Source organism: Dermatophagoides farinae, chromosome 2 (assembly GCF_024713945.1).
Source record: "Dermatophagoides farinae isolate YC_2012a chromosome 2, ASM2471394v1, whole genome shotgun sequence".
Taxonomy (NCBI): Eukaryota; Metazoa; Arthropoda; class Arachnida; order Sarcoptiformes; family Pyroglyphidae; genus Dermatophagoides; species Dermatophagoides farinae.
The window spans coordinates 5,455,930-5,474,192 of record NC_134678.1 but is presented as its reverse complement, the minus strand read 5'-3'; the positions used below and the strand labels follow the sequence as shown (position 1 = coordinate 5,474,192).

General features: G+C 28.4%; 1 protein-coding gene across 7 annotated transcripts in view; it reads right to left on the bottom strand.

Moving 5' to 3' along the window:
• LOC124492796 (uncharacterized) overlaps positions 1-18,263 on the bottom strand; it is a 37,749-nt gene that overhangs the window by 9,002 nt on the left and 10,484 nt on the right. Inside the window, exons 1-6 of one of the 7 annotated variants that reach the window (XM_075735500.1) lie at positions 9,355-9,488; positions 8,430-8,858; positions 8,249-8,319; positions 5,260-5,401; positions 487-1,218; positions 21-277 (exon numbers count right to left, since the gene is read on the bottom strand). In XM_075735500.1, coding sequence (XP_075591615.1) covers positions 21-277; positions 487-1,218; positions 5,260-5,290 — 1,020 coding nt within the window. In that variant the 5' untranslated portion in view covers positions 5,291-5,401; positions 8,249-8,319; positions 8,430-8,858; positions 9,355-9,488. Of the gene's footprint in view, positions 1-20; positions 278-486; positions 1,219-5,259; positions 5,402-8,248; positions 8,320-8,429; positions 8,859-9,021; positions 9,294-9,354; positions 9,489-18,263 lie in introns of those variants that run through there. The other 6 variants (XM_075735499.1, XM_075735501.1, XM_075735498.1 and 3 more) reach the window with 6 other exon arrangements.

Below are 18,263 nucleotides of genomic sequence, written 5' to 3'. Positions count from 1 at the left end.
AATTTAATTTTTTTTTCTACCTGTGTACATTCATGTGAACAAATTGACCATTGTGACCATGGTGACCAGAAACCATCGATTGGTGGACAAAGAATTGTACATTCAGTAACCTGAACCGATTCACCGGGACAAAATTGACCATTATTAACTGGTGTAGGATTACTACAATGGCGAACACGTTTTTGTGTACCGATACCACATTTCAATCCTTGTGCTGTTAATCCGGGTGCCAATTGACATGGTGACCAACTACCCCAATTGGACCATTCACCATTCACTATTTTTTCGGGACAAAAAAGATGAAAAATGGAATTTAAATTAAAATATGAATAAAGAATCAATGAAATTAAAATTTAAAAATTGTTAATTGAAATCGAGGGAATCAAATAAATTTTCCAGAATCATATGTTAGAATTTAACAAATATTGTTAGTTTGTTTGGACATTAATAGTGAATGAATAAGGGGTTGAAAAAAAAATAATTTACCAAATACTGTAAGTGTAGCTGGTCGAGTAAATCTTACACCGGCAACATTATATACACCACATGTATAATTGGCATGATCATCCATTGTAACATGTTTAATTACAAGTGAATAATCATCAGCCATATGATAATTGATTGGAATGTTATTATTATTTGAATTTGAAACATGTCCAGCAGCTAAATCAAAATGATGTGGTAATATTGAATCTTCATCATTATCATCGCTACCGATTTCTTTTTCCGGTTGTTTAGATGCATCGAATTCCAGTTCATCATCATCATCGTCGTCATCATCATCTTCATCATCCATTTCATCGTCTTCATCTTCATCGTAATTATCATTGTAATTATTATTCACAGATTCTGCCATACGTTTACGATGGCCACCATTACCACTATAATTAGTAATCGTTTTATTATTTGAAATAAATTTTTTTCTTATCACTTTTTTATCGGGAAAATTTTTTTTTCTTCGTATAAATTTTTCAGTTAAAAATTGTGATTTTTGACTAGATTTCAATGATGATGATGATGATGGTGATGATGATAATGATTGTGAAGAAGATGAATGTTCTGGCTCACTTTCCAATATGATCATATCGTTACGCATCCAAAATACGATCGGTTTAGGTATACCAAATGGTGGTTGGCAACGGAATTGTATGGATGATTTACCATCATCTAATGCGATTCTAACCGATTTTGGTTCCAAATGAAAATGTTTCTTTAAGTCTTTTTTTCGGTTTTTTTTTTCGTTTTTTTTTTTGATGGCGCGAATGGGGTTCAGGTTCAGGTTTAGTTGTGACAAACAAACCAAACAAATAGTGAGAGAAATAAAAAACAAAACAAATAAACCACCAACGATGAAACGCACACACACACATACAGACACATAAATATAAACGAATGATTTTCGAGCATACGACAGAAACGAAAACATGGAACAAGGAAATGGATGAAAAACAAAAATAAAACATTAAACAAAAAGAAACAATATATTAATAAAAAATGAAAAATCAACAAACAAACAAAAATGTAAAAAAATAAAACGGAAACAAGTATAAGAAGGAAATGGAAAAAATAGCGTGCAATATAATAGATAAAAATAAAGAATTACGAATGTAAAATAAAAAAAAGGTGTAGAAAAACAATCGCTTCAAGGTTCCAGGCAAAACAAACGAAGCAAACGCGAATCCTATTAAATTGAATACAAAGAATGCTTGCTGAATTCAAGAGAAAAAAAAGGAGCTAAGCTTCTTATCGATGAAATGAGAGAATCGTATTTCGATAAGTTTGTTTACATTCGACTTTTTTTTTCTCTTTTTCTTGTTGATGAATGAAACGAAATGAAATTCATATTTTTTTCACATACAAACACACATTTCATGAATCAGAGACGAAGAAAGAAAAAACATCTAGAATTCTCATACTATGGTTATGATTAAAAAATGAATGAAATTCTGTCTTTTTAGTTTTCTTTAGATATGAGAATCAACACCCAGAGATCAAATGAAAAAAAAAATTTTGTATTCAATTCACGAAAACAAAAAAAAAACAACAACAATTCAATGACACAACAACGTTAAAAATGATGATAAATGGCCATTGTCGACCGAACGACCGACATACAAACAAATAAACAAACAAACAAACAGAAATAGAATCCATTGTTTTTGTGTTATTTGGCCAAATTCTACTGAAAATGAAATCTAAATGAATTGAAATTATCATGGATAACGAGGATAATCTATCGAAAACGATTTAGATTGTTTCATAGTCCCTCAAAATATATATTCACATTACCCAAAGACTAATTATATTTTGTTGTTCAGTTTTTTTTTTTTTTTTTGAAGATGAAGGATGGATAGTAGAATTTTCATTGCTGCTACAAATAATAATAATCGATTAATCGATAATTATCGATCAATGAAACATTTTAGGACAATTTTATCATTGTCATTTGACATTAATATAATACATTTTTTTCGATTATGACAATGAACATTTCTTCCTATTTGTATGTGAAATTCGGTGGCAAATTGCAAGATGAAAAAAAATATTTTCTAAATGGAACACGTTCATGTTTTAGTTACTAACTGTTGTTTAAACATATACAGTAGACAGTAACGCCCAAATTTCATTTTTTTTTTTTTTTGGAAAAAATACAGAAATGAACAATCAGATAATAATTGGTCATTTTTCTATCGTTAAAGTGAGTATTCACTAGTTATAAAGTGGTGAGGACAAATATACACACACACACACACACACACACACACACAAACCGAACATCATAATCATCATTGTAATCATCAACATAATAATCGAATAATAATATCAAACAAAAATAAAACTATGGTGCAATGATTTCGTTTTTTTTTGTTAGTGTGTTTGTGGGTGTGTGTGTGTGTGTGTGTAATCATTAAATAAAACGAAATGGCCATACGTTTTGGAAGAAAAAAAATGAAAAAAAAATCACTGACCGAATGGACCGATTTGGTGAAAAAAAAACTTGGATCGTCCGATATTATTATAACAATAGCATATATATATCAGATATGAATGTGTGTCTTATCTAGCTGGTTGTTTTTGCTTTTCATTTTTTTTTTTTTTTGCTCGATTATTATCACTATGGCTGCCATACAAACTCACATACATTAATCTCATGCAAACGGTCTCCATTTATTTCTGGTAACCGAACTCTTGATTCTTTATATTGGTTTGCTATACTAGCGTACATGGCCACCATGATGATGGCGATAGAAAATGGTGATGATAATAGTGGTGATGGTCGTCGTTCTTCTAATACAATATTCGTGAAAAATTCCGGGCTCATCATTGGCAATAATGATGATGATGATCAATGCTTAACTGTGTAAAATGTAATTGAATTTAGAGCACACATACATATAGAAGATATATGTGGGGAGTGGTGAACAAAAAAAAAACGGTTATTTGTGTGTGTGTGTGTGTGTATGTCACCGATTTCAATGAACAATTTACGTAGCGAATGTAGAGATGTGTGTGCTCTATACCAAGTAGCAATTGGCTATAGTTACAATTTCTTCTGTATACACAAATTATTATATCTGATGATGATGATGATGATGTGATGACATATACACAAATGATCGATGATCATTGTCCGCTTTCTTTACGCTTGAATGTTCCAAATTTTTTTTCGTCTTTAACATTCACTTTGTTCACTACAATACAATTATTCTAGAAATGAATATGTACAACGAGTTTGTCAAGAATATGAAAATGAAGAGAAAGTTTGTCAACAACAAAAAAAAAAACAACTCAACAACCAATTTGAAAATCTTGTAATCGTGTTTCCTGTGTTCTATTTGATACAACTAAAAAAAAAAAAATACTGAAACGTAAATCATTTTGATCATTGATTTTGATATTGATGAATATATTTGATTAATACATTTTTTATATATATTTATGAATCAAATAGATTGACAATTCATTAAATATTGTACCATGGTGGCGTAGTTATTATTATTATTATTATTTGTAACCGAATAGAAATAAAAATAATCAATGTTCACACAATCAGATATAATGGAAACAAACAAAAACAGAAAAAAAAGACAAAAATATTCCAAAACAAGAAATGAACAAATGTAAATGTGTACAATAGAGAATATTTGTTCCATAATATTGAATAATACAAGTTATATACAAAAAAAAAAGTTACGGCCCTATCGGTTTTTTTTTGTTGTGTTTAGATTGCGTGATATTTGTGGTTCGATTGAATTTTCGCCACCAACCAACCAACCAAACACATATATTCAAACAATTGAAAAGATCAATGACAATCAAACAAAGTGAAAAAATATAGCCAATATTTGTATCGAAATTGAATGAATTTTTATGACAATATGACTTATATTTGAATTATAAAAGTTTTTTTTTCTTTTGGATTTCATTCATTCCTTCATTTATTCATTATTGAAAACCTCGCCCAGAATTAATACAACTAAAATACCGAGTGTACACTGTATATATATATATAAAACGGGAAAAAAATCAACCAAACATTATTCGATTTTATTCCATCCTCTTTTTTTTATATTCAAGTAACTGATTTTTTTTTGTCTATTCATTCGATTCTTTTTATCATGAAAAAAAATTTGGTTTCGATAAAAACAAATCAATTTGTTACAAAAAAATAATAATAATAATAAAGAAAAAACCTTAACGACATTTCGCGTATCGCTGACAATACCACCACCACCACCAATACCATCATCATCATTCTAAACGGAATAAATGAAAAAGGCCATGCAAAAACAAAAATCTAAACAATGAGCCTGCAATTGACAGAATGTGTAATGATGAAATTAGTCTCGGAAATGAACTAAATGACTACGATGAAAACAAAACACACACAAAAAAAATCTGAGTAAATAATGACAATAATAAATCTGAGCAATCAAAATCGGTTTTTTTACGGTATTCGTGTGTGTGTATTGTATGTTTTGATTATGATTGTTTTAAATTAATTTAGCATCCATTTAAATCCACATGCAAAGTATTAATATAACATATATGAGAAAAACAGTTGAGAAAAAAAAAACATTTCCGCATAAAAAAACCGATAATAGGACACACACATAACATTCTGGAAAAAATTGATACCCAAAAAAAAACCATGGAAATTATTCCCAATAGATATATATATATATATGAAAGTGAAGAATCAGTGAGAAAAAAATAGAAAGAAAAGGGAAAAGTAAGAAAATTTCATTTTTAACTTACAAGCAAATGAAACGGATGCTTTACGGCTCATAATTTGATGATGTCCACCATATGCGGTACACCAACATTGATACGGATTCGTATAGCCAGAATTGGTATGCTCTTCAACGTCGCTTCGGGTAATTTCCAAATCGATTTCAATCTATTATATATGAAGAGAGAAAAAAAAATTGAATGAAGAAGAAAAAGTAAAAAATAGAATTCTTGAAGAATTTTTCACTTGTTATTATTTTTTATATTTCGATTTCAAATTCGATCGTCTATAGTAAGTAGAAAAAAAATGTGATTCCAACTTGAAATTAAATTGAAATGAATTCAATTCTTGTTGAGAGGAAAAAAATGTAAATAAACATCACTTGTACAATGGTCTCGATTTCGTGGCTCATAAACATTTCAATTTTTTTTTTGCAATATGAAAATTCAAAAAAAAAGATTTTAAATTGAAAAAAATGATGGCGGTGGTGGTGGTGGTGGACATTGCCAACAAAAGAACGGTTAGTACACACAATGATTGAACTTTTTTTTACAAATATTTGCACCAAACATTTATGAAAATTCTGTTCACAATAAAAACACCAACCGATACACATACAATATGACGATCGACAATAAAAATGAACAAAGAGAAAGAAAAGTCTTTCATTTGACAATTGTCGTCTTATACAAATTTTAATCTGATAGATTCAATGTAGAGAATATATATTTTATGATGATGATGATGATGACATTGATGGAACAAACCACAAGAATTATTTTCGTATGTCATAAAAATGCCACATAAAGAATGTCTGAATGAATGAAAATTATGAAAAAAAATGAACAAAAATATTTGTGTGGTTCGAACAACAAAATATTTTCGGGGAACTGTAATAAAAACAAGAAAGAAAAAGAACAACTCAATTTTTTTTTTCGTTGTTGTTCTGGTCATCTTGAAAAATTTTGACATCCAATGATAGATTATGATCCATTCCATGTATTTTTTTTTTTTTTTTTGTATTCAGACCTGAATAGATGAAATTGATGGATGTGAATCGTAGGAATCATTTTAAACAGAATAATACTTGGGCATTGCGTGTGTGAGCTAAACTATTGTTTTGTTTGGTAAATTTTGAAAAAAATGGAGAAAAATAAATTCAAAACTGAATTTATATTGAATTAAAATGTGAAATGAGAGCAATTCATATGGAAAAATAAGGAACATTTCCATTTTTCCATTCCAATATGTATTTAAATGATCCTTACATACCTTATACCCATACACATCAAATGGATGATATTTTTTTTTTTTTGGATTCAATATTATATTTTTATTTTGAAAAGAAGATTTTCCCGATATAAATTCGAAATGAATAATACAAATTGAATTTAGATCAATCGTGAATCTGATACGGTTATTCTGTATTTTTTTTTATCGTATTCTGCATTCGTTGAGCATTTGTGCATGAACAAACACAAACACAAACACAATAGACACAACAGATCTAACAAATGGGGAAAAAAAATGGGAGCCATGGCGTCACTTTGGAAATGCGTTTTTTTCAAAACAACAGAAAAAAAAAGATAAATTGTATGCTGACAATTGTTTTCAATTTTCATTTTACTAAGGAATATAAACATTCATTCATTCATCCATTCATACTTTTTCTTCTTTTTTTTCTCCCCCGTTTTTCCATCAACACCAAGATGGCAAATAAAATTCTCTTTTCTTATCATTCATTCACCATTCAAAACAAACACATTTTTTCACATTTATACACACACACACACAGAACACACACACAGAACACACGCGGTTCTCATATCAGAAATTATCATGAAACCATAAGAACTCAAAGAATCGTTTGAATAGAAATGAAAATAAAAACAAAACAAAAACAAAAAAAAAAGAATAACCAAAACAAAATATGAATTCAATTGCTCATGGCCTGATGGTGATGATAAATTCAAATTTAAAAATGAAGAAAGAGAGAATTTTTTTTTTCATTTATCAACTAATAGCAAAAGTGAGCATTATTATGAAAACAAGAATTTCTATATTCGGACTGTATGTATAATTTTAATTCTTAAGATCATCATAATACATCATTGGTAAATGGAAAGACAACCATTCTGCTCATATCAGAATTCTTGACGATTCTTAAATGACAGTTTTTTTAAAAAAGAAAGAGAACATTTCAAGCTATAGTAGCACACACCCCTCCAAAAAAAAAATTGAAATAACTAGTTCAAGTCAACGAAGCGTTTGATTCGTATCCAGTTTTGGGCTAAATTCTATTCTGAATTGTTTGGGTTTTTTTTACATTTATGTTTTATACGCATCGATTGTCTTTTTGTTTCGGAAACTTTTTTATACATAGTGCTATACGATTTAGATGATCCGAATCTATAGTGTATGTGTTAGTTTTTTTTTTTTTTTTTTGATAAAATAATTGAAATGACGAAAAAGACACGACTCGATTTGTTTTTTTTCTGATGACTGTATGTGATGTATTTAGGCATATCGTGGATAGATGTGATGTGTATAGTATATATACAAACATCTATTTCCACTAGATTGAATTCAAGTCAACCCAATCGGAACCATGTTGAAAACAAAGAGTGAAACAAAAAAAAATGTGTAAATTTTGTATACCCTCCTCAGTGTGTTTGAGAAAATCCTGTTAACAACATTTGATTCTATCATCATCAAAATCCTCATCATCATCATCATCGTTTGTAACCACCATGGTGATGATGACAATTTTTGTCTCCATGAAATAATACTACATTGAATGCACTCAACCGTAATAGTAATCGATGATTGAAGGAATGCATTATATAATATCATTCATTTGAGCATGAGGATGTAACTATATTTGTCTTATGACAACTATATTACTAACCCTACGGGCTTAATTCAAAAATTCAAATATAAATTGAAAAAAAAGATCAAAATTGAACAATAATGAAGAAAGAAATGAAAAAAAAAATCGAAACGAAACAAACTTACCAAACGAATACCGGTCTGTGGATCAACATAGTTGGAAATTTTCTGATTACTTTGAATACGACGTTCATCACCTAAAGGCAAATCGATTGAACCGATTGACAGTTTGAAAAAAATTGGCATGAAAACGGAAATTAATTTTAAATTTCAAATAACTCTTTAGAGACAAATAAATAAAACATACCACTATTGCACGTAAACCAAGCGTTCAATGCATTCAATGTACGACAACGTAGTATAGCCGATTTACTTCGTACAATATAGGAATCTGCCGGTTCCTCTTCAAAACGTAAACCTTTTGGATTATTCTTATCCGGATGGATTGTATGATCAAATGATGATGTTGATGACGAAGAGGAAGATGATGTAGATGATCCGATTCCTAAAGACGGATGTGATGATTCTAAAGGCAACAATGGCAAACTAGATTCATCATCTTCAATTATTGCTTTTATTGTCGTAGTGGATGATGAATTTGTTATTGACGAATTATGTTGATGATTTAGTTGATGATGATGATGATGATGATGATTGTGTGAATGTAGATTAACATGAGGATTATGTAACGAAGTTAGATTCAATATGGCCGATGTTGTTAGCGTTAGATTAGCATCTGTAAAATGAAAATGAGAAAAAAAAATTCCATTAAAATAACTGAGAGTAAAATAGATCGATAGAATAGTAACTCTTAAACAACATAAACAATAGACATTTTTATGGAATCTGAGATTTCAAAAAAAAACGAAAACTTTTTTTTGTTATAAACTAAACAATACATTTGTATATCTTATCGTATCATATAACATGAACCAGCTGAAATAGAAAACAGTCAAAAGACAAAAAAAAAAACTCACTGGTTTAAATGAACTAAACAACAACGAAACAAAAAAAAATTCAATTATAAATCTATCAAAATACATTGAGAGAAAAAAAACCGTTATGTGGTTTTTTTTCAATATGAATTAACAAACAAACATATCCAGGCCACAAATTATCGGTTCATTCGGTAACCATAGTCGTTGAAGTGTAAATAAAAATGAATCGAAACCATGTGTGTGTGCTTGAGAGTTAAAAATGATACTCGCGAATATATAAAGAAAAAAGTTTACTGTATCATCTTCTTGAATAAATCGAGTGGAGGGTGGTAATTTTTTTTTGACATTAATTTATTGTATTATATCGTTATTATTATTATCATTTCAAGTATTTAGCGTAAATCGAATGGCATTTGTTGTTCATTTATGACAATTTTTGTATATACTTGTTTTATTTATTGTTTTTTTTTCTCACCATGTCAAGTTAGTAAGCTATAACATACATACAAGTATCATTCATAAAAGTGGTTACAACAGTATGTTTGATCATTTGATTTGGATCGATGAATAGAATGATTTCAAGTCAATCCCGGTATTGGATTTCTGTTGTTGTTGTTGTTGTTCTATGAAGATCATAGCCAGAAAAACATTTAAACGAACAAATTGAATTTTGTCGATGGACAAAATAATGATCATGTTGGCAATGTATATCCTAACTTTGTTTTTTTTTTGTCTTCATCAAACATCTGTCGATTGATGGTGAGAACACACATACACATCAACATTGACTTGGTCTTTTTTCTTATTCAGGATAAAAAAAAATTACTATAGTCATAAACAACAAATGTCTGCTTAACGAAGAAAACGAAAAATTCCTTAACATCAACAAACAAACAAACAAACAAGAAGATTGTGAACATAAATTGTCCATTTGTACCATCATCATCATATAGACATTCCCATGTATACATCGAATTGTTAATAAAAAAAAATCAAGACAAGTATTGCTTTTTGAACGACAACAACAAAAAAACAGGGTACATGATTACTAATTTCATTTACAAAAAAAGATTCAACACTATTTGATTGGTGAACAACAAAAAAAAATTTGTCAAATCTAAGCTAACTGGATGATTTTTTTTGTTCAAAATCAACGTCCTCATCATTATGAGGAACAATGGAACATTCTTTTTTTCAATTTCATTAAAATAATTATAATGATGATGAAAATAGAGTTTCAAAAAAGTGAGAATTTTCAACAACTGTAAAATTGGAGAAAATCCGATTATATAAAAAAAAACAAAGCAAATCCTATTGGATATTGAATCATTCAACCGGTATTTGTCTGAATATATTCATTATTATTATTATCATCGTCAGAATGGAATTTCATAATTTTGTTGTTGTTGTTGTTGTTTCACATCACACAATACATAATGAATGTGTGAGAAGTAGGAGAAAAAAAAGTACAATAAAGATGATGTATGTATATTGTTTGAATGTTCAATTTGACCTTCCTCAACATTGCTATGGTTGTTGGTATGACCCGATCAAGGACAGAACATTTGTTGTTGTTGTTGTTGGTTGATTCGGTTGACTAATAGCAACAATTTGAAATGATAATTACAATCTAAATTATGGATAATAATAATTATTATTAATGATGGAATGGCGATGAAAGGTTGAGATGAATAATTATTATTAATATTAATATCTCTCACCACATGAACTTTGACCATACCTTATATATATTTTTTTTTCTTTAATTTAATAAATGGATAATTCGTCTGTCTGTAGATGACTAAACTAAAAACATTTTGGTAATGATGATGATGATGATGATTGAAAATCAAAATCAAAAATCACCTCATTCAACTTGAATAAATCATAATGAGGCGAACAACAACAACAACAACAAGAAAAAAAACAAACTCCTGGAACTCACACATTCGTATGGTCAAAAATGATTAATATAATTAGCCAATCCGGTTATAGAGTTAACCGACCAGACAAATGATCATAAATGATGAGAACTATCATTTTATCTTTACCTTTTCACACACCTTATTTCAACGAATAAAAAATTTTATTTTTTTATTTTTTGGTTACCTTCAGTTTAAAATTTTTAAAGCAAAGAAAAAAATCATAACAATTTTCTCCATCTTATTATGTGAAATGTGATTGCGAAAAAAAAGACATAAACATGAAATAAGATAATTTCGTTAAGAAAATTATCGTATTGGTGGTTAAATTAACAACTTTAAGGTAGCCAATAAATGGACAGTGGAATAAAGAAGTGCAGTAGAAAAAAACGATATTCATTCAACTTGTTTTTTGAATTTATTTTCCTATTTTTCATTCTATTTGTCGAATAAATTATTGACCAATCATCTGAAGATTGTAGATCTTATATTACACATAAACAACATAGGTTTGAAGAGGATGGTTTGAATTTTATTTTTCGCGCTTCAATTATATAATAACAATTATTTAAGTTAATAATTTTTTTTTTGCTATTTCACATTTCAAGTTTCATTTCATTTCATAATCAGAAGTCAGTTCATTCAATTTCTAATGCAAAAAGAAAAACAGGAATATGACAGGTTTATTATATGTGCATACGAATTTGATCATACACACATACACACAATTTTCTTTGGTAAGAAAAAACGGGCAAAAGAGAGCAGAAAAAAGTTTAACACTAAAAAAAACATCTCGTCAATTATTCAAGCGGAAAAAAAACTGTATTCTATATTCATAAAATTGAAGACGAAGAAAAAGTTTTCCAAGATTGTTCATTCATTCATTCATTCAATACAATTCATATAAAGTGAAGCCAAATAAGAAGCGTCAAAAAAAAGAAGAAAAAGATTCAAGGTGTGTGCAAATGGCCCGGCAAACAAGGTTCATTTTTTTTTTTTTTTTTGGTTCTTGAAAAAAAATGTATAATTAATAATTAATTATCAATTTCTTTGCGTAGAAGAAGAAAAAACTTTCATTCAAGTAAAAGACATACAGACAAGTTAAGCACAAACACACGTAATATACTGCCGTTCCGTATAGGATTAAGATATCATCAACCAAAAAAAAAAACAGAAAAGAGACAGCGGACAATATAAAGATCATCAACTGAAATGAATGGTTTATAATAAAGAAAATTCTTCTGTAAAAGTGTAACACAAACATGATTAAAAATGAAATGAAAGTTCCTGAAAATTTCATCCTGTCTGTCCACCACCCTTTGCGAAAAAAAAAGTTCATTAATTATCAATGAATAACCATAAAGAAACGATTCACGAAATGAACGAAACGTTGGTTTTTTTTTCTTATTCGGCTGGTTGAATAAATTTTTTTTCCATCTCGCTACATTCAGAATTCTAAATCAATACGATAGATAATGATGATGATGATGTTAATTCATTTTTCATCATCATCATTCAAATTGAATTTAAATTTAAAATTTTCTACCTACCACACACCATCATCATTTCATTGATTAGATGATAAATGTGTGTGGAAAAACCAGGAAGAGAGAGAGAGAGAAAAAAATAAAACGGTAATAATCGAAAATGATGGCTGTAATTAAGATATATGATAATGATGACATTTGGCCATTGGCCACATATAAACAGCACAAGATGTTAATAAATTATTGCAACTAAAGATAATAATAAATTGTATATATTCAACATACACACACACACAGACAGAAGCATCCAATGTAATAGTTGAAATATCCATATTGCAAATGCTACATTGAACTAATTTGTCATCTATATACAGTTATTGCTTAATCCTGTGTCTACTGACACTGTTGATGATGTTAAGCCAAATTTAATCGGATTTAGACTAACTTGTCCATCTGTTCTTTATTCTATTTGTAGATTGTTTGTTTTTGTTTTTCTTTTTATTTTTGAAAATCGAATATGACCCTGTTAAACAACAATACCATAGTCATCAACATCATCAATCTATTTTTTTTTTTAATTCAAAATGCTAAAAAAACGGAAAAAATAGATAAAATACGAAAATCTACTCGGATCAGCGATGGTATCCGGTCCAGCCAGAAAAAAAAATAAATGAAATTCGTGCAAACACACACACACACATACGAACATGAACATGAACATCAAAATAGATAGTGGAAAAAAAGATTAATTCTTCAATTAATATCTTTTTTTTTTGGACATTATATAGTGAACAATAGATAATTTGGCAGTCCTGGTATCAACATCTTTTTCCAGGGTTCATTCATTTCAGAATCATCTTCATGAATCGTGTGTGTGTGCGAGTTAATTTAAAAGTTATCTAGCATTGAGCTTCAACAACAACAAAATAATCTTTATAATCTATATATATATATAGATACGAAAACGGTTTAGTTAGTTTGGATCAAAAACATTGAATAATGTACAAATAAATTTATTCTGGTTTGTGTAACAGTGTTGTATATGAGATCCACGTGTTTTATCCATGTTGAATGTTTGAGAAAATAACAATGTGAAAATTTGAATTTGACACGTGTCAACCAAAACATATATACAAAACGCATTGATAAATAGGAAAAGAACTGAAAAAAAATGTTTTCTTCTTTGGTTCTTTTACTCAGTAATCATCATTTTCATTTTGTCATCATTTGTTTGTTTGTTACATTTTTTTTTGTGTTGGAAAATGTGTGTGTGTGTGTTTTTTTTTTTTTTTTTTTTTTTTTTTTTTTTTTTTTTTGGAAACAACAACAGAAATTTCAATCATTAATAATGACAATAAAAATTTTCAATTTAAACAAACTATAGCTAATTATTATATACGAACAAAGGTTTGTAAAAAGTGAGCGAGAGAGAAAACAATCCAGGAAAAAAACACAGACCGACAAAGAATTCATTTCTTTTCCTAGCTGTTTCACATTGATTCCACTCAATTCAGTTGATGCAATTGTTTTTTTTTCACTTCCCACAAAAAAAAATCAATCGAATGCAGACATAAACCAACAAAATGAAACACACATTAACAAGCATGTCAATATCTACAATACATTTTTATATATACATTATTATTATAACAGAAACACAAACAAAATGTCTGTTTGTAATGACATTTAAAAAAAAAAAAAAAAAATATCACCCAAAATACCCAAGAAGCTCTAACACAAACATACACAGAAATCATCACCACCCATCTACCATTCGAAAAAAATAGCAAAAAGAATGATCATCATGAGCATCATGGAAATAATGATTTCACATCACATGAAAATTCTATGGTTCCATGCAAGAAAAAAAAACAAACGAAGAAGAAGAATAGAAAAAAAGGATGAAATGAATCGATCGGAATTGTGTACCATTCACAAACATGAAAAGATCCATTCAATCTAAATCATTCATACTGTAGACAACAACAAAAAAAAATAGATGATAGACAACTATTGGATTGTCAAAATAGATCGAATACACCGCTATACACGTTTGTCCTTTTGTTTTGTTTTGTTTTCATTTCCATTTCACAATATACACAGGAATCATCATCATTTTTTCGTTTGTTGAATTTGGTTCTTGAATTCTTTTTTTCCATTATGAATTAATAAATGAATAGAACATAGTCAATTTTTGTTTCAGCTAATCAAAAATAATTTCTCAGGATGGAATGTAAAAATATCGATCAAAATCATACAAAAATTCTAAAATGACCTACTATTATCATTATGATAATAATGATGATGATGATGACGAAAATAAAATGAAAATTCTTTCTCTAATGAATGTTGGAAAAAAAATCTTTCATGTTTACATCGCAATCGACAGAATTGGATTCATGTGAATCATGTTATATTCTATTATTCTATTAAATTCATTTCCTCGATTCAGTAGTAGAAAAAAAACTGTGATGAGAAAAAAAAAGATTGTGGGATTGATTTGATTCGACTGATATATGGCAATGGTGGTGGGATGAGAGAATCAAAACAAAAAAAAAAACAAAAACGTCATTAAATTGCTAAAAATATACAATTTTTAAATTTGAAATTTTTTAAAACAATGACTATTACTCATATATGAAAGTGAACCGAATTCTGAAGACGAAGTGAGATTGGTTAATTTTGATAAAACAACCGGAAACATTATTGTTTTGACAAACAAACAAACGAAAAAAAACGAAGTGAAAAATAAAATAACAACCATATATAATAATAATAGCGATTCTACACAACAAACAAAAAATGGATTTGATTGTGAAATTTTAATGTAAAAAGAAAAGTTTTTAACGATGATGTACACTTAAAAAAAAGTGTAATGTGTTTGTAACAAAGTGTCAACCTCGAAGATTATCATTGAATACATAGTATAAGCTAAAATTACACACAGTGGATAAATGGATAGTGGAAATGGGGTAGATGATAAGGAGAAGAAATTCATTATTTCCATGTGAATACACATGTGATGTGAAAAATGGATTAATTGATTTATCTTCAAAACATTTTACTATTATTACATAAGCAGCAACATGTTTTTATTTTCTGTTTTTCTTCGGTATTCTTTTTTCTTTTTGTCGATTTCGGATAATATGACAGGACAGTGTGTGTGTTTGTGTGTGTGTGTGAGCAAACATTAATGATGGAAAAAATATATTTGAAAAAAAGCATTCTTTATCATTATTACAATCATCATATCATCGTAAAGTGAATGATCCTATCGATGATGAATATGTAAAAAGTATTTGTGTGTGAGAGAGAGAGAAAGAGAGAGATATAATCAAGAAACCATTTGGTCATAGGAGAGGAGAAGAAACCAAAACAGAAAAGAAAAGAAAGGAAGAAAGTTTTATGCATTCTCATATTCTTTATACACACTCATTAAAATGTCGAAATTTTCATCTTTATTTACAATTTTAGGTTTCGGATAGTATAAAAAAATAAAAACTATAGAAATTGATGATGATGATGATGAACGAATGAGCGAACAAAATCCATTAAGATAAAGAAAATGTTGATTTTTTCTCTGTAAATATATAGTTAAGACGATAAGACCTTGTCAGTGAGCGGAGAAATGTAGAATGAGCAAAAAAAAAAGATATTGAGGCAGCATATGCTGATGATGATGAGGTCACATCATATTCAGCATATATTTCTGTTTGTTTCAATCATAATAAAAAAAAAAGAAAAAGAAATTCATTTTGTCATCACACAATGTTGAGAAATGTTGAAAACCCTAAAACACATATACAATGGGTATACACTCATACCCCGCTTAACGCTGCCCCGTTTAGCGCTGATTCGATATAACGCTGTATAATTACCCTACATTGCATTACATTGTTACATTGTATATGAAGGGTAAAAATGCATTATGTAAAGATAGCCCCGCTTAGCGCTGTTTCGCTTAACGCTCAGAATTTTTGGAACGTAACCCCCGCGTTAAGCGGGGTATTACTGTATAATGAATTTTTTCAAATTGAAAATGAAAAGAAAGAATAAACATTTTTGTGATGCTCAATCAACAACAACAACAACAGCAACAGCAATGAAAACGAAAAAAGAAATATATAAATGGAAAAAAAATGTAAACCCTAGGACACATATGGTGCGTGTCGACTCCATAAATAGGAAATAAAATGAACGAAAAAAAAACATATATATGTTTGTTATGTATGTGTATGCAAATGGATCGTGTGTCTGGCTCGTGCAAATCAACAAAGAGAAAGAAATGATAATAAAAAAAAAATAAAAATAAATTCATAATACTGGACCATGTGAATGAATAATAATTGTTGATTTAAACATAAAGCAAGTGAGAGAGAGAGAGAGAAAGAGAAAAAAAATAGATAATGAAGCATTTCCTTGGTGTGTATAAGAAAACTTTCAACAAACATAAAATCATTTGAATTCAAATTTATGTTTCCTTTTGGTCAAAACTGTGTACGAAATCAAAAAATAAAAAAATAAAAAAAAATATCGAATATCATTTTCAACTACAGTTGTATCATTGGTTATTAAACAAAAAACAATACCTTAGTTAACTATGATGGCAATCTTGGGACAAATTATTTTTTTTTCTACATCATAAACCAAAGTACCACTGTATCATATATATGTTTTATTATGGCTGAATGGTCTGAAAAGATACCAGATTCAAATGGTGATGATGCAAACACACCACTACTTGATGTATCAATATTCATGAAGATAATAATTTATTGGACATCTACAACAATCTACAAAATTAATTTTCTATTGCATAATATATTTTTCATTTTTATATTTTGTTTCTTTTTTTCTCAAATCATCATTTTTTTTCCTGTCTGTTATTTTGTTTTGTTTAGACACACGCTTTTGTTTCGATGTTTGTATATTTATTCTATTATTCTATTTCATTCATTCATTCATTCTTTTATGCATCTGGTTTTTGAGTGATATTGGTTGTTTTATTATTATTATTATCAGCATCATCATCGTCATCATCGTCATTATATTCAATTGGTTCATGATGATAATTTTGATAATATTAATTCATTTTTTCTCTTTGTTTGTGGTTACTGCTGATGAGTGGACCACAAATTTATGCAATGTCTACCATATATATAGATATTCAATCCATTTTTCTGGCTCTTTTCAAAAAAAAAGACCCGAACAAAAAAAACCAAAAGTAAAATAGTTTGTTATTATTATTTATTATTATTATAACTGATAGATAGATAGAAAAATGAATGGTAATGAAATTTTATTGTAGTCAAAATAAAGTAGCGGTGGAGGGAATCAAAAAAAAAAGACCCAGGAAATCAAATTAAACATAGATGCAAATTAAGTGCCAAGTATAAATTTATACATCATCATCATCATCATTCATGTTAATAAATTTATTATTATAAATTCAATTGATGATAAAATGGATGTTGAGGAAAAGAAAATCCAACCATTCAATCATATTTGAATTGATCAGAATGAATTTTTCTTTTTTTCTTTTTTTTTTGTCGATCAAATTTCAAATAAAGAATGATTGTTGATTTTTTTGCATTACAAAAAAATAACAACCACAATAAAAACAAAATTGATGAACAAGTTATATATGCCAATGATGATCATCAAAAACCAGAATAATAATAATGGAAATTATTATTATTATTATTATTGGTGATCAAAAAGAAAACAAAAATAATGATAGGAATGTGGGCGTGTATGTAAGCACACATCAAATATCGTAGGCATTTCAACGCAT